A 22,231-nucleotide genomic window follows, 5' to 3' on the forward strand; every position below is an offset into this window, starting at 1 on the left:
CAGGGGGAGCAGGATGGCTCTCCGTGCCCTAAATATTTTGACAATGATTTCTGTGTCGTGGCCCAGAGCTTGGCACTGCTGCATGGGGTGGGCAGCTGCATGGGAGGGAGAGCTCAGAGCAAGGCACAGGCTGAAAACCTTCTTATCCATGTTGAGCTTTCTTCTTCCCTCAAGTGGGTTTTTCTTCTACTTCTGGCTCATGTTAGCACGATGCAGCCAGCTCAGGTTGTGATGCTGTGTATCAGCACAGAAGCTTCTCACCATTGCTTTGGACTGTCCTGCTGTGCCTGGGTACAAGGTTCAAAGCACTGCACAGAGCTTGTCTGCTCCTCAGCCAATGCATTGATGCTTGGATTTGTTGGCACCCCCTGCCTTCTGCTGGGCTGTTGCTGAGCCTTTAAGGCAGGAAGGGTTGTGTGTGCCATGCTCTGGTCACTTTGTGTGTCTGTATAGAAAAGAAGTCCTTGGTCACTGCTTGAACTCGCTGCCAATGTTCCTTTCCATTGCACCCAGCATGTCAAACCAGAGGAAGAAATTTCTGCATTTTTACTAACGCTTTTCAATTTGTTTTGCAAACCACTTCCACTTCCCCTTAACTCTTGCTAAAGCATTACCATAACTGCCAGAGCAGAAGTGTGATGGAGCCCTCCTGCCCGGCCTGGTGCCCTCATGGTGCTGTGTCTATTAGGGATGCCAGGTGCATGTAGCTCAATGGCTTCAGCAGTGTGATGTGCAGAAGGGATGTGCTGCATTTGGCCCTCTGGCAGACAAAGCAGCCTGCTGGCATCCTCTCCTGTCTTGTCAGGGTAAGGCTCAGTGTTATTTCCCCAAAGGCAGGTATTGCACCTGAAAGTCATAACTCACAAGGTTAAAATGTCCCTTGTTGTAAAGAGGTGTGCTCATGGGAGGCTGCACCGGAGCTGGGTGCAGCATGTGAGATTGCAGATGTTCAGACAGAAGGTTTGGATTTTGGGTGGTCCTGTGTGCAGCTAAGAAACACGCACAGTCATCCTTGTGTCCCTTCCAGCCTGGGACATTCAGACAGACTGAAGTGGCTCAGTGGGGCTCATCGGACATGAAAGTAATTTCAGCTCCCATTGACTATTTGGCAATAATAGGAACACTAACTTGAGCCTGTCTGCTCTGTGTTTATTGATGCAGACAGCTCAGGCAGAGCTCATTGGAAGGCAATTAATCATTATGCTATTCCCGAGAAATACCTAATCATTCAGTTGCTTCCATGCAAAGACATGCAACAGGAATTTGCTGTGTGGAAAACCAAGGCAGGACCATCCATCCCCAAATGCAGCATCCACCGTAAGGAGGCCGAGGGGGGCTTCTCCCTCTTGGTTCTCCAACTCAGTAATACCTGAGACATCAGCTCTCACGGCACACAGAGAGAAGGGACAGAAACATGACAGCATATCATTGCAAACCAGCTCTGAAAGGGTCATCCCAGGCTCAGGAAGCCTCCAGGGTGCCATGCTGGTGAACAGCACATGCAGAACTCCTATGGCAGCACTTGGAGCATGCTGGCTGCTGGCTCCATTCTTTGTCACTGATGGGTGAGAGCTCACAGGGACGTTCCCTGTTTCCCTGTGCCTGCCCTTGCAGCGTGCTGTGCCATGGCAGGGCGCTGCCTGAGGAAGGACAGAACAATCTGCCTTCCGGCAGCGTGTTCTATAAGAGCTTAAAGTAGTTCCTGTGTTTGTCAGAGCCGAGGTTTCACAACAGGCTGAGTCATAAGCAAAGGCCAAACAGCCCTTTGTATCACCTGAACAGCCACCTCTCACCCCCTAAGTCCACCAAGTGGGCAGCACTTTCTCTACACCTCTGCCTCCAAAGAGTTACAGTGCTTGTTCCCTGGTGTTCCCAGTGTGTTTGGGAGCAGGATGCCCCACACCCATCTTTGTCCTGAGGGCTGCAGCAAATCCTTCCTCCTTCTTGCTTTGCATCCTGAATCTTGGCTCCTGGTTTGGCTTTTTGGAAGTGGTTTATTGGGTAACTTCGATTTGATTCGTGTTCTCCTATGAACTGCATGCCCCACCGCTGTCTCTGCACAGACCTGTCAGGCTGTGTCTGCGCAGTGCATTGATTTGCAAAAAGGCACATAGGGCCAGAAGGGTATTTCAGGCTATAAATGCCAGGACTGTAATGAATCCAGCTACAGCTCCTCCTGGGCACTATGCTGGCAGCTGTCTGCTCTATATTTTGTGCTAATTAGCACTCCAGGGACAAATAATCCATGGCATTAAAATGCCCAGCAGTGGAGGAGATACACGATGGAAGTGGATTTTTACTATTTAACTATTTTTAGTTGTAACTGACCAGCCGTAGGTCACAGCCTGGCATCAAACAGTTTCTGTTCTTGGGATCTCACCAACTTGCTGCTTCTTTCTCTTCAGCCCACAAATTTCAGTGGAAAATCTGCTGGTCTGGGAAACACTAATTCATCACAGTGTGCATTTGGGGCTGTTTTGTGCAGGAAATGAAACTCTCTCCTCATCTCTGCGTTTTCTAGAGGTCATTTTGAATGCTGTAGCTGTCTAACAAACTCGCTGCTGGTGAGTCAACCTATGGTACTCTCAAGTCATCTTGGTTTTCTTTTCCTTTCTATTACTGCCTTTAAAGCCCAAAGAAATGAAAAGATAGGGAAAACAGCTATCGTGAGATAAGTTCTCATTTCCATTGCTGCGAAATGAGGGCTTCCACTCCATGGCAGCTCCTGGTGGGGGTGAAGCTGTAGAGATGCAATTGTCTTCTTCCAGCTCTCAGAGCCTGGCACCATCCCCTCTATCTGTAAGGAGCACTGCCCAGACCAGCAGCTCATGGACTGGAGGTGCAGGTTGCTGCTGTGTGATTGCTGGTTTGGCTTTTGGAGGCTGGAGCAATCAGTAGTTTGCTTTGTGCTGATGTCTTAGGGCAGGTTATGACTTACTGCACAAGGACAAGTAGAAATCAGGAAAGGCCTTTAAGCCCTAAAGCATCTTTGCTTGCCTCAGGTGTTGGAAACTGGCTTGCAAAGATAGCAGTGTAAGCATTTGGCTAATTTAGCATCCAAACAAACCTTCCTGGAAGAATATCTCTGTTTTAATATGCTGTATGCAGGAAAATAATAGCTGAGAAGCTGGAGAAAATTGCCAGATGTGACTTACAGAGACTGCACAGCACGCTTAGCCAAAAATTGACATTGGCTGTATGTAATGCAATGCAGGGCTGTGACACACACACTCCTACTGATGGGGGACAGCTGTCTCTTGCCTGCTGCAGGACTGGCATAGTGGGAGGGTTGGGGATGGGCAAGATCATGGGCAGCTTGGAAGGGGTCAGCAGTGCTGCCTGGTGGGATCTGGGTGCTCTCAGTGTGTGGGGAGAGGTCTCCTCATCATGCTGGAGGAGCTTTGTTGTAGTGAAAGCCAACTTGTGCAGCTCGTGGGATCCTGTCCCTTGCAAAAATGCAATCCCGGTGTCTGCCAGGTCACAGCAACGGCCAGGAAAGTGCTCTTGTTCAGGTCAGTCTTTATCCATGGGGAAGGGCAGCAGCTGATCACACTGTGAGCATCTGTAAGGCCCCAGAATTGCTGTTCTTATACTTAAGAGAACTCCTGGCCTGTGCCAAAGGCGTGTGGACCTCATGGCCCTTCCTGCTGGCCTTGTATGCCATGTAATAAGGCACTGTGCTGAGCCAGGCAATTTGAGGGAAAAACAACTCTTGCTCTGTGGTTCTGCCACCAGCAATGTGACTTCACCCACTGCATGTTTGGACCGAAAGCAAAGCAGTGTGCTAACAGGCTCATATCTGGAGAGGAAGCCGTATCTGGAGGTTGCTGGGCTACTCACTGTTAGTAACACGGGTAACGATGAGTAAGATCAGATTGTGGACTGCGATTGCACCCCTGCCCACAGGCTGCTTTGCAGATCTGTATCCTTCAGACCTACGTGCACAGCCTCTGCAATGCATAGTTCCATGCCAACCAGGGCTGCTGGGTGCTGGGACCATGGGGACCATGTGCCTGGGGAGGGCGAGCAGCCTGGGCCATCAGGGCCACCACTCCCTTGTTGGTAAGCTGAGACCCTGGGGCTCCATTAGTGCCTTTAGGGCCCCTGAGTCCTGGCCTGGGCCCCACTGGTGGGCCCATGAGGTGGCTGGCATCCAAGGGAAGCCCCACCTTGTCTCACAATATTTACTTTCCCTCCTTGGCTCCCTCCCAGGGTGGTAAGTGCAGAGCAAACATGGTGGGGCACTTGGTGTGGAGCTTGGGAAGCACCATGCATTCCCTGTGCTTGTTTCTGCCCAGGCATCTTGCCCAAGCCTGCCTGCTCTCCTCTGGTAGATGCTGGCAACATGAGACACAAACTGGAGGGGGAAAAATTCCCACAAACCCAACAAAAAGTTATTTTCTTCTGAAACAAGCATGAGCTGCTGTCTTGCACTTGGGCAGCAGGCCCAGGTAGGAATGGGTTTGTACCCTGTGGTAAAGACACAGCGGTTCGTGCCAACCAGTGTGAATTCAGCAGTCAGGACCCCGTTATTTTCCCTCTTTCCTATATGGCTTTTCCCTCGTTCCCTCCTCGTCTCGCAGTCTGGCTGGTAATACACAGCAGTGTTCTCACCTAAGCCTTGTGAAACTCTTCAGCGGGACTCATGGTGTTTACACTAGGAATTAATCCTGCTGTAAGCTCCCATGTAGGTTTTGCAGACTCAAATACATAAACCACAAAGCAGTGAGAAACATCCCAACTGCTCCTTCAGCGTGAGCAACCCCACCTTGACTTCTGCCTTGGGAAGCAGTCATGAACCTAGGAGGAGCAGCATGGAGGAGGGATGGGGAGTAGGAAAAGGGATTGAGCTGAAGTCATACAAAAGAGCTCCTCCGTGTCAGTGGAGGAGCAGAGTGTGTGAGCTAATGGGGATTTCTTCTGTTCCTCAGCCTGCTGATTCAATGCACTTCTGGGAATGGCAATCAGCCCCTGAGTCAACTTCTCCATCTCGCCCCCTCTCCCAGCCCGTGACGCTCTGATAGCAGGAGCTCTTTGTACAGACTATCTTGCAAACACACCCTTTTTGCATTTGGTTGCAAATTTTTTGCAAACGTTGTGCAAATTTCCAACTGCAAAATGTTTATTGGCCCTGACTGTTTTGCGGGAAGCAAATGGACATCAACTGAAGAACTCCTAAATGGTTGTGTTGCATGGTGTCTCATACTGCATTAGCAGCCTTCTTTTGGTACGTAGCATCTACAGGCCGAGCAGTTCCTATGTTGGTGCTCTCTTTCTAGGCAGTGAGTGATGCTTGTGGAAGGGAGGTTGGAGGTGATGGAGCTCACTAACCCTGTGTTGCCAACCCTTAGAACAGCGGAGTTGTTCTCCCCCCAGAAAGGAGAGGGAAAGTCAGCAAGGTTTCCCAAGCAGCAGGACAAAGTTTGGACGTATTTCTAGGTATTAGGTGAAGCAGGTTACAGTGAACAGGTTAATGGGACTGTATGAAATAGTGAGCAACCTGCTGAGGTTCTCTTAATGTGGTCAGAGCAGCTCACAGGAATGCTGGACGGTCTTCAGAAATCAAGACAGATCCTTCTTGGTGCTTTACCTGCATCATCCTGATGTTTCCATATTGTAGGAAACTGTCCTGCTGAGGAAGAGGAATATAGGGAGTGTGGTGATGGTTCATGGCTGTACTGTGAGTTTGGTTGGATTTTGGAGCTATTGTCTACAATATGATCAGAGAACCTCTAGATTCTGAGGCTTCCATCTCCTCTCACAGTACAAACAAGTGGAGATATCTCCTTGTTAGTGTTCATCCTTTGTCTGAAGCCTTGTCCAGGCTGGGGAGAGCAGCAGTGCATCTGTAGGCTCCCATCCTTGTGCTGTGGATGGTACTGGAGGAGCAGGAACTGTGCAGGCTCTGTGTGTTCTTTCCTCACCTGCTCATATTGGTTTTGTCTTGCAGGCTAAAAATAAGGAAACCGGTGCCTTAGCAGCTGCCAAAGTCATTGAAACAAAGAGTGAAGATGAACTGGAGGATTACATGGTGGAGATTGAAATACTGGCGACCTGCGATCACCCACACATCGTCAAGCTGCTGGGAGCTTTTTATTGGGACGGCAAGCTGTGGGTAAGAGGTTCTTCCTATGTGTGACCTGTATGATTGTCTGTGTCTTGCTTGGTAAAGAAGAGATGGGTAACTCACAGTGAAGCAGAACCTTTGGAGCACCTTTGAGCGTCAGTGTGAATTAGAAATGACTCGCAGACTGTGCTCTGCTTGCTGGATTTTCTTTGACAGGCAAACTGTCATCTAACTAAAGCCATTTATAAATAGCCCTGGGAAGATCAAGAGATCTTAACTGTGAAGCGAAACTCAGAGTTGTTAGATTTTTCACCTTTTGTAGCTTGAAAAGGTAGAAAACGCAGCGCTGATGAGAGCCTCTCCTTCCCAACCACCCCTTCATTTGAAGGATCTGATGAAAGTATAACCCCATTTTTTGGTTCATGTGTTATTTCTGGCTCTGTCTGTAGCACACAAAAAAGCAGGTGGGCACAGGGACACCAGATAGAAGCCAGCAAGCTGGTGTGAGGCCTGGAACTTCATGCATGGCTTTCCTTTAGCCCAGCTGGTACAGCCTGTACCCACCCCCTGCTCCCCAGCTCCTGATTTTCTATTAATTCCTTAGTGCCAGATGAAGGTCAGCATGGAAGGCACCTTCCCATCACAGGTACATAATCCCTTGTGCATTTGTGCTTGCTGGACTCAGATAACTCTCTGTACATGAGCTGTAGCTCACTGCTTGTCCTGCCTGCCCAGAACTGAGGGCAGAGCCCAGGCTGAGCTGCAGATCTGCCACTGGAATAACAGCTCATACCCAGTTTGTTCCTTGGTTAAGCATTGCTGCAGAAATACAGTTGCACTTCCTTCTGTGTGTTTCCTTGCTTTGAGATTGAATGCTGTCAGAAGGCCTTGTATTTATATGGCTATTAATCATGGTGCTGAGATGCTGGGCATGTTAGAGAACAAAAGTAAATATGTGCTATTCTAAGGAAGTGTAAGGCAAACATCTTTCCTAGGAGGGGACTCGGTATTTGGACAAGATTGTGATTGCAGCCAAATAAATCCTGGCAAAATGAAACAAGCAAATGTATAACGAGCTGAGGTGAGAGGTGGGGCAGGCTTATATTGCACTGAGTTCTGCTTTTCCCTCCCCAATCTGCCTGTGTTACACACTTTGGCCTCACCGACCCACTGAAATGTCAGCCCCCTCCCCTTTCCCTTCCACCTCCTTCCTGCAATAGGAAGCTTTGCCTTCCTTCCTGAAGGGAAAATGGATTGCAGATCTCTTCTGCTCCGCTTTTGTCTACAAAGTGCTTTGTAATGTCATATGCTCGCCGACCTACTAAAATTAAACAGCCTCTTTGAATCTAATGGAACAAGAGCCTGCTGTATGAGGCTGTCCCGTGAGGGCAGACGTGACAGCCCTGGCCATTGTTTTGGAGAGAGGATCGTTCTCTTTAATTATTTGAGTGGCATTTCCATTTCAGTGCTCAGGCTGTTCCTATTAATGCTGTAGTGTTTTTCTGGCTTTAGGGGAAGTAAATGCGCCAGCCTCTTATCCTGCTGGAATGTTTCTATTTGCTCTCAGGCTTTCTCTGAAGTCAAAGGTTTTTGCTTCTTGGTCACCAGCACTGCAGGGGAAAATCTGCAGCCATATTTAAACGTCTCCTCATCTGGCCTTCTCCATCCTACCGTGATTTCTATCCGTGCAGTCACTCGAGCAATGCTTTTCTGGACCAGGATGGGTGTGCAGAGCCTGCTTCGGTTTAGTCTTCCTGTGGCACAGAGGGTGTGTGTCCTATGGTTTGCAGTGCAGATAAGGCAATGTTTGGGGCAGGAGCTGTGGCACACCCTGACTGCCAGAGCTCCAGATGTGCCCAGCCTCCCAGCTGGCAGTAGTGCCTTGGTCTGAATAATTTATGGCTTGATCTGCACCACAGGCGGTCTCAGCTGACAGTCCTGAGAGGTGCTCATGCTTCATCAGTCTGTTGCTGACTCCTGAGTTTACATGGAAAATATAAGAGGAAACCTGGCCTTCTGGGGCTGCTTGGACCCCTCTCTGCCAGGCAGGGCCTGGGGTCGGTGTGCTGTGGGTAACAGAAGGGGACTTTCAGTTTTTGTGGTGCAAGAACCTTCCTGTGCTGTCTGTCCTGTGCTCATGGTGGAGGCAGAGCAGCCTTGTGCTGGCTGAGAACAGCCCAGCGAGGCTCACAAAACTGCAATGCTGGGAGCTCTCGTGATTTTGTTTTATTTTTATTATAAGCCCTGTGGCATTTGATGTTCTTTTGCATAAATCCCAGCTGCTGGAAATGGGGGCACCAAATGAAAGCTGAGAATCTCGAGCTATTAAAGAAAGAAAAAAGAGTCTGGTTTAAGTCCTTGTGGCTGTGTCACATTGTGTGTGTGAAGTGTGTTGTAGAGACTGGAAACACAAAGGCAGACACCCCCCACCCACCTCGTGTGCAACTTCAAGGCTTTTTTAATATCATTTTGTCATTGCAAAATGTGACCAAGGTGTGGGTTTTGAATGCTCGGAGTTAATGGTACCGAATTGGTGCTGATAATATTTCGTACATGGGAAAGGAAAACAACAAACCTCGCGTGTTCTCTGTCCCTCTTGAGAGTTTGGGTTTCTTTGTTGTGTTGGTTTGTTTCTTTCTTTCCACAAGAACGCAGACTGAGACCTCAGAGGAAGGAAAGGCCCTTTGATCTCCTTCTGAGCATCTCTGCTGCTTCCGAGTGCCTCCTCGTGCAGACAGAGGAGCAAAGAGGGGATGGGAAAGGAGGGGGGGTCTTGTTTGGATGTGTGAGGAGGTCTGTGCTCCCAGGGCTCCATGGTGTCTCCACCAGCAGCATCCCTGCTGCAGAGCCTGTCAGGATGCTCCAGCACCAAGGCTGTAGGGTGCTATGGAAAATAGTGTCATTTGGCCACAGGCATTTAATATATGACTCCTCCAGTGGCTGTATAGCTTTTCTAGTGAAGCACGGGGGAATTCTTTCTTCATCCCCACTCCTTTTCTATAAACCGTGGTTGCTATAGCAAACGGACTTTAGAATAAACAGATGTTTCCTGGAAATCAGAGCAAAAATGGCTGTACCATGCAGGTAACCCTGCCTGGCCAGGGCCTTCTGGGGATGCAAGAGCTTTGTAGCCGCTCTTTGTACCTCAGGTAAGAAGGCACTTTGCATTTTCTATGGGCAGGCTCTGACCTGTTCAGCCGGGGACTTTTTGGATTGTTACCCCTTTGATATGGATGTTGACTTGGACATTCTTGAAAATCCTGTATTGTGAAGAGATGCTCATTACCCCATGCACTAGACTGCTGGGCTGCGGGAAGCGTCTCCGCCTTCTAAGTCTCTTAAGTTGAAGTATCTTTTCTTAAAAACAAACAAAAAAAAAGAAAGCTGATAGCAGCATTGGGTTCCTTAAAGGCTTTGCTAATGGGGTGTGGTTACAGCCTGCAGGAGCAGCCCTTCCTAAAGATGTGGAGTTCTGAGTTCCCTCCTGTCCCCCTCCCTGCTCTGAACCAGGCACAGAGATGGGGACAACAGGCTGTGAATGAGAGCTGGAGCTTTTGAGCTGCTGGCAGCTCTCTGGAAATCCTGTTCTGTTCTTTCTCTCAAAGCAAGGATTGACTTGAAATGATTTTGATAATGCACCAGGGATGACTTACACAGCAGGCGTATGACCATAGCAAAGCCAAGTTCAAGAGCTCTTCTACATGTAGCAACATGATAACACAGACTAGAAAATAAGCCTTTGTGTATCATCCTCTATAGGAGATAACGTGGCAAGAAAAGGTTAGTGAAGCGCTAATAATGCCTTGTGATTACATCCCTTTGTCATATATGCTGTGGAATGCTTTCATAAAAGAGACTAAGTGTCATTATTCTGGTTATTAAAAGAGAGAGATGGGGCACAGACAGGAATTTGCCTAAAGTTTACCCAGCAGGTAAATGATACCTGGGAATGAGTCCTGAGTGCTGGATCCCAGTCTGGGGCTCTAACCATAAGGCCATGCCTTTATGAAAAAGCAGCAGACAACAAGCCTGTAGGCAAATTCACTTTCAAAGCTTTTCCTAACTTTGTTTAGGAATGAATCTCAATGAGCCACATTCCCACTGGGCCGGCTTACCAAGGGAAATGCTAAGCAACTGTGTTTGCATTTAAATGAATATTTATGAACTATACCTGTGTATAGGAGACAGTGCCTTCAAGCACAGCTATGGTCAGGGATGAGTGACAGGCTGCAGTTTTAGACATCTTTTTTTCAGTCAGATATAGTCGGAAAGTTGTTAGCTGTGAGGGAGGGATCTCACTGCAGACCTTATGGCCTCCAGTGGTTTCCACTGACTTCAAAGCCCTTGCTGAACAGTTACATAGCAATAGCTCGTCCTATGCGATGGATGTGGGCCTCTTCTGCTGCACGCTGGGCATAGGCTGAGTGAAATACTGCTTGCTGTCTGAAGATCATTTTAGCTCATTTTAGCTATTTGTATCTTAATAGATTCTGTGCTTTTTGCTGCTCGCTAAATGCCGTTGATGAGCAGGTTGAACTGAAAATGCAGATTGATTTGGTGGGAGAAGGGGCCCTCAGCCCCACTGCTCTGTGCCTGGGCAGACAGCTGTCACTCAGGGGGTTTTTCTTGTTCCTATTGCCAGGGAGAGCAAAGTCAGAAACTGTGAATTCAGAGGGATCGCCTGTTGTGTTATTGAAAGAAATGAAGTGCTCTGGGTGCTTCCAGCAAAGGGAAGAATGCTCTTTTGCAATATCATAATGGTTGTCCTAAACGTAGTTCTGACTTGCTCTACCAACATTTCGGTAGCTGCAGAGTAGCCAGGGGGTGAGTGTTAGTTGAAGTGAACAGTTGTTCATCTCAGAGTGATGTAGCTGTGACAGAACCCATCTGCAGCCTCCATGCCATCAGCAGGAACCTCTGTGTTCTGGAGGAGAACGCTGTGCCTCCCTGCCTTTGCTCTCAGTAACTCCATAGGACTTGGGTTTCCTTACTTACTGCCCTGCCTCTTTCCCTCTTTGCCTATGAAGACAGAGCTTTTTTTATTTCAAATATTTTTTTTCTGTAGGTTATTTTATTCAGAAGAGGGAAGGGGAAAAAAAAAAAAAGGTTTATTATACTTAAAGCCTCTGAATGGTGTCCTTGTCTATAGGGAAAATTGGCGAGCTTGGAGCACTCTCTTACAGAGAGCTAATTATTTCACTTCCACCTACAGCATACTTGCTGTGTCAGGCAAGCTGCTGACATTTGTTTTCTCTGTTGTACCAGTGGATTGTTTGATGGCACAGCCAGCACGTGGTATTCAGGGTAACATGGTGCTGGGCTTCTGTGGGCGCTCATCCACCCATGGCTGCTGGGCATGGCTTGTGAGCAACCCTAGTGTGCAACCCTCTTTCTTACAGCCCTTTGGCACTTGTGAGGCAATAAGCCTGGGGCAGGCACTGTGATAAGCAGGCAAAGTGATGTGGCTGGAGCTGTGGGCTGCAGGCTGGCTGCAACAGCAGGATCCTCAGCATGGTTGTAAACAAAGCCATGATGTAAAGGAGATAAGGATAGAGGAGACCAAACAATGCTTAAGAACCACACATCCCCCTGTGCAATAGGAAGAGGCAGACTGTGTGCAGGGCTCCACTGCAGTGGCTCTATGCCTTTGTCTCCTCTTCCAGCCAGCAGATCTGCATAACTGCAGCATTAAGCATCAGAACTTGGGTTCAGATGTCAACCAGACGGAGGAAAGGATGTGCCCCCTGACAGAGTCTAAATGTGGTTTCTGTGCCTAAATATATCATTTTGTTCTTTCCATTGATGGAGCACAGCTCTGTCCTGTGGGGTTTGTTTTGGTTGCAGATCAAGCTCCTTGTTTGTACTCGGAGGCTTGCGTTCATCCCAAGCTTTTGCTGCAGCCATGCGGATGGGCTCAGCTGATCAGGGGGTGCATCAACTGGAGGGGCAGTGGATGGCCAGGGTGACCTCTACCCTGCTCTGGTGCACTAGGAGGCACTGGGGATCACTGCTTGCCCTGGAGCTAGTGATGGGGCACTATGCTGTGACCCGTGTCAGCATGGCTCTGATGAGGCTCGCCTGCTTCCAATCTGCCTGGGACGATGGGCTGGAGGCAAGTGCTGGCACCTAAGGGACAGAAGGAGGACCCAGTGAATGACTGTCATGCCTAACAGAACAGGAAACATTCTGCTCCTGAGGAAGCAGCCCTGAGGGCAGTAGGGTGATGCCTTCCTGGATTGCTTCATCCTGCTGCTGAGTTGAGACCAAAAGCCCTGGAGACTGCCTGGGCCCTCTGCTTACCCTGCTGCTGGAAGACTGGGGAAGAGCCCATCTCACCCAGGTGCCAGGAGGACCTGGAGCCATTGCTCCTTGAGTCTGTCACAGACAGAAGAAGTCTAGACTGCTTCCTCCTGACCCTTCGGTTGCTCTCTACCACCTTCATGCCAGGAGAATTATCCGTTGTGGAGGGTAGAACTGCCCGTGCTGACGGCAGGCTGGGTGCAATGAAGGGAGGCTCTGTCCCACTCTGAAGCCAGGATCTGTTTTTGGAGGTCTGGGTGGCTCACAGAGGGGCTCTGTTCCCCAGGTGGGCTCCAGTGTGTGGCTGGGTGGGACAAGGTCTCGCCTGCACTTTTACTGTGCAGGGTGAGAGAAGGGGAAGGAAGGCACTGGAGGCTGTGATGCCCTTTCTGAGGGTGGAAGGGTGGTGCCAGATTTCAGGGCTGAAGCCTTCACTGTTGTGGTGCAGCACTTGGCCAGCTGAGCAGGGCTAGGGGTTCTGCAGACACCAATCTCATGCATGTCCCCAGCCTGTGTCCTGCTGAGCAGGATCTGGCAGCAAGGGGGGGAAGAAGGCTCTGCAGCTGCAGAGGCTGTTGCTCAATGCAGCATTCTGTTGAAATGCAGGCGTTGGTACGTGCCTTGTGGTTTTAACCCGAGGTGATGCTGCCGAGTGCCCCTGCAGAAGGGGAAGAGGACCCAGACTTCCCTCTTTGGGCAATCCCCACACAGAAGAGAGGGGCCAGCTCTCGCTGCAGGCTGAAAAGCAGCTCTGTGATGTGGGGTGTCTGCCCCCTTCCTTCCTTCTCTCCCTCCCTCCCTCCCCAGGGCAGCTGGACCCAGCACAATCTGGGTAGGGCTGTGCGCTCTGTGCCTTCTGCTTGAGCATGGGAACCGTGTCTGTCAGCTGGGTGTGCTGGGAGGAAGAAGGGATCAGCACAATGCTGGAGGCGTTGGGGCTTTGTTCATAGCAAACCCTGTAGCAATCCTGCGCCATCCTCCTCACCCATCCTTTGTGTTGGGCAGCTCAGCTCATTTGCAGCACCAGGGCTGCTCATTTTCCTTTCTTTTTTCCTTTTTTTGTGCGTGTGTCTTTGTTTTGTTTCTTTCCCTCTTGTTCTATTTTGCTGAATGTGAAGGATTTTTAGTGACCTGGTCTGTCTCCACCCACTGCCATTGACTGTTTCTTCCGCTTTTCCTGGAAGTGGGTGGGTGATGCCAGTGAAGCCTTGTGCTGGCCGAGGGCTGCTATGCAGTGTTACCTGCATCTGCTTATCCCCATCCTTGTGCCTCTCCCTCCTAAACAGGCAAGGTACAGCACAAGAAAACTCTGGGAAAACAGATATAAATGAGTGCTATGAACTGCAGCATCCCTGTGAGAGCTCTGAGCTTGCTCTGCATCCTGGAGCAAGGGGGGAAGGTGGAAGGCTGTGATTGCAGCCAATGTGGCAACCTGAAAAGCATCCTGCTTTAACAGGGCACAGTTTACTCTCCCATGTGTGCTTTCTAATCTTCCCACAGTGGGACAAGGCAGGAGATCTGATGTCTGTGCAGGAGGGTGCTCACTGCTGTATGATGGAGAGCTGAGCTGCCCCAGCAGCATGGCAGAGCCACAGCAGCACGTGGTGATGGGGCAGTGCAGGCACAGGATGCTGCGGGTTACCTGCTCCCCAGCAACGGGCTGTACGAGCCAAATGAAACCCTTCACTGCAGATAGCGAGAGGAAATTGCTGAAGTTTTGAAGCAGTTTCATGACCAAGCAGTGTGAACTGGGGACAGATGCATCCTGACACCAACAGCCTCCTGTTCTCGCTGGCACATGGGCTGCAAATGGAGGTGGGGTGCTATGGACCAGTCGGGCTGCTCAATGTGCCACTGCAAAAGACACATCACAGCAAGAGTCCCAGTGCATTAGGAGTGAACACGCTGCGTCAGAGTGCTCCTCCAGCTCAGAGCGACCCAGTGTCCTCATGCAGCCCAGTGTTCTGGTGGGAAAAGCCTGCCCAGGGCCCCCACTGCCACGGCCGAGCTGCCCACAGCTTTCCCAGCTGACTTTCTTTTTTTTCCCCCTTTCCTTTTTGTCTGCCTAGAAGAGGCTTTTCTCCAGTGCTGTTGTAAAGGGAACAGTTCACCGGCCTCTGCCCTCCAGCATGCCAGTTGGATGAGTAACAAGTTGGCTGAGCTGAGGGTGTGTGCTCTTAATTGGGCTTCAGTTAGGAACCTCAGCATAAGTTCAGGGACATCAGCTGTTCCACCCCAGGCGACTATCCGGTGTTTGGTGAAATACCTTTTGAGATAAGGTTTGTTTTTGGTTTTGTTTTCTTTTAATTCTTTTTTCTCACACTGTTGGAAAGTAGCTGGAGTTCAAGCACCCAGGGCAGAGCCAGGAGAAAGCTTGGTTGTCCCCAGGAGGACAGCAGCATCTTTCAGTGTATATAATTTAAGTCATAGTGGCTTCAACAAATACACATATATTTATTCTTCTGGGGAACGCCGTAATAGCTGAGCTTAACACTCAGACTTCAGTTTGTTGTGTCTATAGCCTAGAAGCCCAGATCCATCCTGTGCATGTCCCTTGTGTGTCCCATTGGGCTGCTAAGCAGGTGGGTCCCTTGGCTGAGCTGTCAGGGTGAGGGCTGCTGGGCTGCGTGGGAAGGGCTGCTTTGTTGCCTTTTTCAGTGACAGGAGCTCACAGTGAATATCTGCACACGTTTGTGAGATGTAATTGCAGCTGCCTTGGGGCTTATAAAAGCACTTGGGGCATTTTTGTTTTATACACAAACTGCTTTGGGCTGGTGCTGCTGCCGCTTCCCCTCCGCAGCAGGCAGCCTGAACAAGCAGTGAGGAAGTCCCTGGCTTTCTTGCATGGAGGAAGTCATTACAAACAGGATGTTTGTCCCAGGCTGCTCGCTGGAGACCCTGCAGCTGGCAGTAGGATGCTGGGCAGGGGGCTGCACACCCAGCATGCATACTTTGAAGGAGCTGCTTTTAGAATGCCTACATGGGGCTGCAATGTGATTCACAGATGCATGGGTCTAATGCTTGGGAGCTGCATGAGGCTGCTGAGGCTCAGCAACAAGACCTGTCCCCAGCCTCACCCATCAGCTGAGGGCAGCTGAGCACAGAGCAGGCATCAGCTTGGCATGGAGTAGAGAGGCAAAGGGCAGCTCAAGATCAGCACTGCCGATAGCGAGGTCATGGATTCAGCGCTGCCTTGGAGACATGTAGACAAAGGTGTTGTCTGCCTGTGAATCAAGGAATGTGACAACAATCCCAAGCAAAACATTAACCCGTAAGTCACAGCCCTTAGGGTACCCTTGGGTACATCTCCTTCTTGTATGGGCTCTTTGCCAACAGCTCTTTTGTTTTGTTGTACTCCTACAAGCTCCTTCTTCTTTGCAGCCAGAGCAATGAGGTGCCCATGTTGGGGTCAGTGCCTGGGCTGCTTCCCTACCAGCTCCCAGCTGCACAGGTACTGGTGCAGCCCCCAGCCCAAGTGCATGCATGCAGAGAAGGCTGCATGCTGCTGACACCAGGCCTGTGTTCCCAGCTGGCTTGATGGTGAAACTTTTTTAAAGCTGGCCCTGCTCCTGGAAGGAAGGTTTGTACGTGTGGTGTATGAGCTGTGGGATTGGGAGTTGGATTTATTTAAGTCAGGATTTCTGGGCTGAAATGAGCCCATTAGGTTTTTTTGGATGTTCAGACTATCTAACCACACCCGTAATTATTATTTGGCATCTCTGCCCTTGTTGAAAATGCATATTTTAAAGTTTCATATATTTTCCATATTCCCACTGGCTGGCTTGCTGCCTGCTGTGCCTCTGTAAGTGCAGACATTCGTGCTGTTTCAGGGGTAGTATTTTCCTAATATTCTCATTACTAGCCTGTGGATTAAACCCAATAGAGATGCACTACAACCCACGGTGACCCAGAGTGGGGTCTGTTGTGCCCAGCCCTTCCCCGTGGAGCAACTCTCCCCAGAGCACATCCAGCTGTGCCAGTGGTTCATGCAGTGCCTGTGCCCTGGGGCAGGGATCCCAAGGCTGTGTCCACCAGACTTGGCTCTCATTGAGCCCTCTGCTTTCCTCTTAGATTCAAAATCCATTCCTCGAACTGGAGTCTCTGCAGAGGGAGCTTCAGGAAGTGCCAGGTGCAAAGAGCTGTGAAGCTGTTTGTTGGGCATCTGCAACAGAAGCGCCCATGTCACTTGGATGCTGTATTAGCAGTTGATTTGAATTGGGCTGCTGGAAATTTTGGGATTCCTGAGACTGCTCAGAGCCAAGAGCTGAGCCTGGTGGCACCAGGGGGCTTCTCATCAGGTCTCCTCTACCGATTGAACTTGAGGGTTGAACTTGGAGACTCCCCGTCTTTGGGCATGTGATTCCCAAGGCACCTGGCTCCAACAGGGAAGGGTTGCTCATGTGGGATGAGCAAAACCACAGCTGTGATTCAGTGATGAGACAGGTTAATCTGTGTGGGCAGGTTTCATGCCAGTCAGAGTGACGTGGACAAGTGATGCTCACACTTACAGGTCTGAGCTGCGTTTGGTTGATAGTGGAGATCTCCACGCAGAGGCGATGCCAGGAGGCAACTTTTGCCTTTGCTACTGAAGTGCTGATGCTGTGGTTAATGGTACAAACTCAAGTAAGAAAAAGTGTGATAACATCATCTGTTACTGTGAGGGCTCTGCTGACCCCCTGTCTTCCTCTCTGCCAGCCTTGTGCTCAGCTCTGAGTCAGCACAGATTTGTTCTCCTGATTTTCAAATCATTTGAGCATCTTCCCAAATGCTTCTCTCCATCTGTCTCTTCCCCAGCTTATTCAAAACACTCCCCCCCCCTCTCCTGGCCTCTGGTTATTCTTCTCTGCTTCCTCCAACTGTGTCTGTGTAATGCTGCCCAACCTGTCTGTGTTTCTCCCAGCATTGTCTCCCCTCTCGCTCTTGGACCGGGGCCGATTCTCACGGCACACTTGGAGGTGTGCTGGATCTCAGTGTGGGTCCCTGCTCCTGCTGTCCTCTCTCTCCAGAACAAATCAGCCATGTCTTCCACCATGGTCCAGATTGGGAAATAACATATGTTGTGTCCTTATGTAGGAAGCACAGAATGAAAGGCTGGGCTGTAACTCAGCTGTGGCTGCAGATCTTAGACCATGGGGCAGAGGGAGGCTGAACCTCCTCCTCTCAGATGGAGCAGCGCTGAGTGTCTGAACTCCCCATGAAGGGTAGTTTCAGCTCAGGGAGCTGTGCTGGAAAACACTGCCTGCAATGTGCTCAGTCCTTGTCCTCAGAGTAAACTCTGGCATGTTGCCTCTCGGGCACGTCACCCTGCATTGCTCGAGCAAGGAGTAGAAGAGCTTGTTGGGGCACTGGGCTGTGAAGTGTCTCTTGTCCTTCTTAACCCCTGGCTGCTTGAAATTTTTAGTTTGCTTATCTAAGCAGCTCCATCTGCCTTGAACGTAAGCAAGAAGCTGGGGTCAGCGTCGAGCTGTCCCCAAAGAAGGCTCCAGAGACAGGGGATGATTGCGCATGCTCCCTGCAGGCTGAGGTTTAGTGGTGCTGGGCTATGCACGTGGCTCTGTGTCCTGTATCTTGCAACCTGTGGGATCTGCATCCCCAGTGTCTGCAAAGTTTTTGAGTGCACTGTGCCAAGTATGTTTAATGCCTGGTGGATGCAGCCCTGTGGAGCAACGGAGGGAGAAGAGGGGTGGGCAGGCAGCAGTGGAACGTGAGTGATGGGCAGGGTTCTGCTCGTGTCCCTGGGAGACAAACAGCAACAATCTGGCAAATGCACTCAACCTCTTCGCTCACATATTTTTCCCTCGAATTGCTTGAAGTCAAGAGAGCAATGAACTACTGAGTAATGGGAGGTTGGAAGGCCCAACTAGCCCTTCCCATCCCTTCCAAACAAAATCCTGCCTGATTTCTCCCTGCCACGTCAGCTCCCAGCTATGACAGCTATCTCATCCTGTTGGCAAGGCCGTGTCTCTGGAGCAGCCTTCGCTCCAAAAGGCAATGGAAAAAGATGTAAACAAACACGGGGAGCGGAGCTGAGGCTGTCGGCTGTGGATAGACCTGCAGGTAGGGGCTGTGGGCTGTGAGCTGCAGGATGGGGCCATACCCAGCTCCTTGGGGTGCAGTGGGATCCGCCTGCAGGGCTGAGGTTTGTGATGGGGATGTGCCATGGGGAGAGCTGGAGCCTCAGCACTGCCATGAGGGCACAAGGAAGGTGACTGCATGGTGTGAGTGGGTGGCTTTGTTGTGCAGGAAGTGGCAAAATGAACACTTTGCTTTTCTTCCCCTGTACCCTGCAGGTTTGTGTTGGCGGCACCCGGTGCTGACTGTAATTCCTCTCTCTTTGTTTCCCCAGATCATGATCGAGTTTTGCCCAGGCGGGGCTGTGGATGCCACCATGCTGGGTGAGTGCATGGCCCTGGGGGGGTCCCTCCTGTGCAGTGCCATCAGGTGCACCCCAGGACAGCAGGTAGCCCTGCTCTCCTGCTGCAGCTCCTCTCCCATGAGTTTGCCTATTTTCTTACCTGGAGCACAAGGTGTGGCAGCCCGTGGGTGTTTCCCAAGCTGCTTTTGATGTCCTTTTGTGATTTAAATGCTACTGGGATCAGCAGATCACGAGGCATGGGGGAGAAGGCAGAGTCTGACCGAAGGGCTTTAAATATTTATCTGCTTGGGACAGGGGTGCTGGTTCCCACAGCTTCTCCAAGAGGGCTGAGATGCTTCATCTGGGCCCATCATGTTGGATCTCTCAGGGTCTCCTCGCTGACTGCTCCGTATGGTATCAGTCATCTGGAAAACAGCCCAAGCATCCAAATAAACTGCAGTTTGCAGCAATTCCTGGAACCTCCCCATTTTCAATTCCTCCCTTCCCCATAGTACCACTGGGACTGGGAGTGTGTGAGTGTACCTCAAAACCGCCCCAGGGCTGTAGGGTCCCAGGGAGGCGTTGTCCCCTCCACAAGGCCAACCTGTTCTATTCCCTTTTAAAGCTCAGTTCATTCCGAAAGCTTTGCTTTCTCTTTATCTCCCAAATTTGCACAAAACTCTTGCCCACAGCGGCGTTCAAAGCTTTTCTTTTGCCAGATGCTCCAAGAAGAAGGCTAAGCCGCCACCTGTCAGCCCCCACTCCAGCCAGACTGGAGCTGGTTCACACTTGCTCTGGTTTCAGTGTGCTCTGCTCAGCACCCAGATGTAGTGGGTGACAATGGGTGACAGCAGGGCTGTGCACAGAGCTGAGAGGTTTTCATGCTTGCGTTTAGCCCTGCTGCCACCTGCAGCTGAGTTCAGCTCTTTGCTCCCTGCAGCACCATCCTCTAGTGTCCCCATGCCAGGTGAAACCCATCTTGTCTGCAGTGACCCAGTTCCCAAACAGACAGGGACCTGTTTTCCAGTCATGAAGATACCTTGCTGTGCAGCAGCCCCTGCAGCTTCACCTGCCTCCCCATCCCCATCATCCACTGCTCCTGGACCAGGCAGCTCAGCTGCGCATCGTGGGAGGGAGCCATGGATCAGGAGCTCCAAGCTGAGTTCTGGTTTTGAGGACAAATTACCCTAATAAGCTGATTTGCATTAGTCTCCTGCTGCTTTGACACATGGACAGTGGTTTTTAAGTGGCCTGACAGGATTGTCCGTGCCTTACTGAGGCTCAAGGAGAGCACAGCTTGAATCCCTGCCCTGTTTAACAGCCCTTTCTCCCCTTACAGAGCTGGACCGGGGCCTGACCGAGCCCCAGATCCAAGTGATTTGCCGTCAGATGCTGGAAGCTCTCCATTACCTTCACAGCAAGAAAATCATCCACCGGGACCTGAAGGCTGGCAATGTGCTCCTCACACAGGATGGGGACATCAAGCTGGGTGAGCACAGGGTCTGCATGGGTGCTCACTTTGCAATGGTTCTGCTTTTGTTAGTTTTGCTGTTGTACTGTTTCAATGTAACATGATTGGGATTGATGGATGCTCTCTTTTATTGACTGCATGTATGGGAGCAGGACTGGGATGGCGTGCACATTTTGTTGCCCTGCTTCTCTGCTGACTGATGAGCTTAGGGAGGAAAAGAAAGGGGAAAACTTTTTGTTATGTAGTGGGGCAGATCCACCATCAAGTTGTGTGCTGTGCTTAGCTGAGGAGTTCTTTCAGTATCTGCTGCAAGTAGAAATGCGGTGTTTTCTGTAGCCTGGTGGGGGTTAAAGATTACAATGGGAAGAAGGTGGTTGAGAAGCATCACTGCCTGGTCCTGAGCAGGTGTCTGTGGTCAGCTCTCACATACAGTGTCCACAGATCTCCTGATAGGAGGGGAGGTGGGGAAGGGATGTCAGTGCCTTCCTTCTGGGGAGTCCCAGTCTTTGTATACCCCATGTGCTGGCATCAGGAAATGGCTACAGTGAGTGTCCCCAAAGCCAGCTGAGTGCAGTGCCTTTTGGTGGAGGGCACAGCATTGCAAGGGCTCTATGCTAATCTATGGGAGTAGCATGGAGCAGCGAGACCCCCAACTCACTCCGAGCCAGAGCCTTGATGGATTTTCCTTTCATGAATTTACTTAATCATGTTTTGAAGTTGATTTCTGTGCACTTTGGCTTGCTGAGCATCCTGTAAAGGGTGCCAGATGGCAAGGCTGGGAGCTAAAGGAATTCATCTTATCTCCAGAGCAGGTCTGGTGGTGACAGGGTGAGTTGTGCCAAAGAGAAGCTTTGCCAATTCACTATAGGTCTGAGTTAAATTGGTGTCCAGCAAGAAGGCAGCCGTCTCTTTGGATTCTGGTTGGAAAGGTGCAGAGCACTTTTAGACCCTGCTGGGGGGTGCCAGCAGCTGTGAGTACTCATGGAATGTGTCTGTGGGTGCCAGTGGAGACCCAGGGGTGGCCCATAAAATGGGAACCCACACATAGGCAGCCCTGGATGCTGCAGACCTTCCTGTGACCATGTATTGTGCTCCAGCATGAGAGGTGCTCTGCTGCCTTGAGCCAACAGGGACCTATGGTTAGGGCATCCACAGACCAGGCTGTGGGTGGACAGCAGCTCCTCTGAATGTCATCATTGCCATCATGGAGAGAAAGGGCACCTGGGGTGGGTTTAGTGCCTCGATCAAGTCTGACTGGCTTGGCTTGGCTTCAGCAGCTGTTTGTGGGCCAGAGTCAGAAAATGGTGTCATACAGTGGCTGTTGTGTACAGGACTGTAAGGAAGACAAAGAGCACAACAGTGCTTTGTCTTTTGGGAGTAAAATGAGACTCTTTGCTATGAAATAGTAGTGTTAAGAGGAATTTGTCATGGGGCTGCTTTTGTTTGTTTGTGGAAAAAGATCTCAGCTTCCCTCTAAGTACGTAAGGTTTGGGTTACAGCAGGGATGGCTTGTTCGCTGTATGTCATACATAGTGCATGGGTGGGAAAGGTCCCTGGTGGTTGTGTACCCAAAAGCAAATTTGATTTCTGATGCTCAGTATAGAGGAAACAGCACGTTCTATCCTGTTCTTTCTTTAAATGCGTGTTTGCTTTTAAATCTGTGTTTCAGCCAAGTGTGCTAATTCAGAAGGGTCTTTCAGTTCTCCTGCAGCATCTAATGTTACTGCTCTTTGCAGCTGACTTTGGAGTGTCTGCCAAAAATGTGAAAACCTTGCAGAAGCGAGACTCCTTCATTGGGACCCCTTACTGGTGAGTGACCTGATGAGGAAGAAACCCTGTCTTTGTAAGGAGCCACATGATGGCTTCACCCTTCTGAAAATGAGACTTGCTCAGAAACGTGGAGCTGGTAGTATTTGAGTTTCTTGTCCACGTTGTCCTACCAAAGTGTTTAACAAGGAGTCTGGGGCATCACTGGCTTGTGTGCAAGGGTTCCCCTTGCCTGAAGGGAGCCGTGAGGAATATAAGTGGCACAGAGCAT

At 50.3% G+C, this 22,231-nt stretch overlaps 1 protein-coding gene across 2 annotated transcripts in view; it reads left to right on the forward strand.

The window, feature by feature from the left end:
* The window catches only part of STK10 (serine/threonine kinase 10), a 40,435-nt gene that overhangs the window by 4,089 nt on the left and 14,115 nt on the right, over positions 1–22,231 (forward strand). Inside the window, exons 2-5 of one of the 2 annotated variants that reach the window (XM_015876295.2) lie at positions 5,951–6,115; positions 18,714–18,762; positions 20,062–20,211; positions 21,930–22,002. In XM_015876295.2, coding sequence (XP_015731781.1) covers positions 5,951–6,115; positions 18,714–18,762; positions 20,062–20,211; positions 21,930–22,002 — 437 coding nt within the window. Of the gene's footprint in view, positions 1–5,950; positions 6,116–18,140; positions 18,425–18,713; positions 18,763–20,061; positions 20,212–21,929; positions 22,003–22,231 lie in introns of those variants that run through there. The other variant, XM_015876297.2, reaches the window with a different exon arrangement.

The sequence above is a fragment of the Coturnix japonica genome, chromosome 13, assembly GCF_001577835.2.
Source record: "Coturnix japonica isolate 7356 chromosome 13, Coturnix japonica 2.1, whole genome shotgun sequence".
Lineage (NCBI taxonomy): Eukaryota > Metazoa > Chordata > Aves > Galliformes > Phasianidae > Coturnix > Coturnix japonica.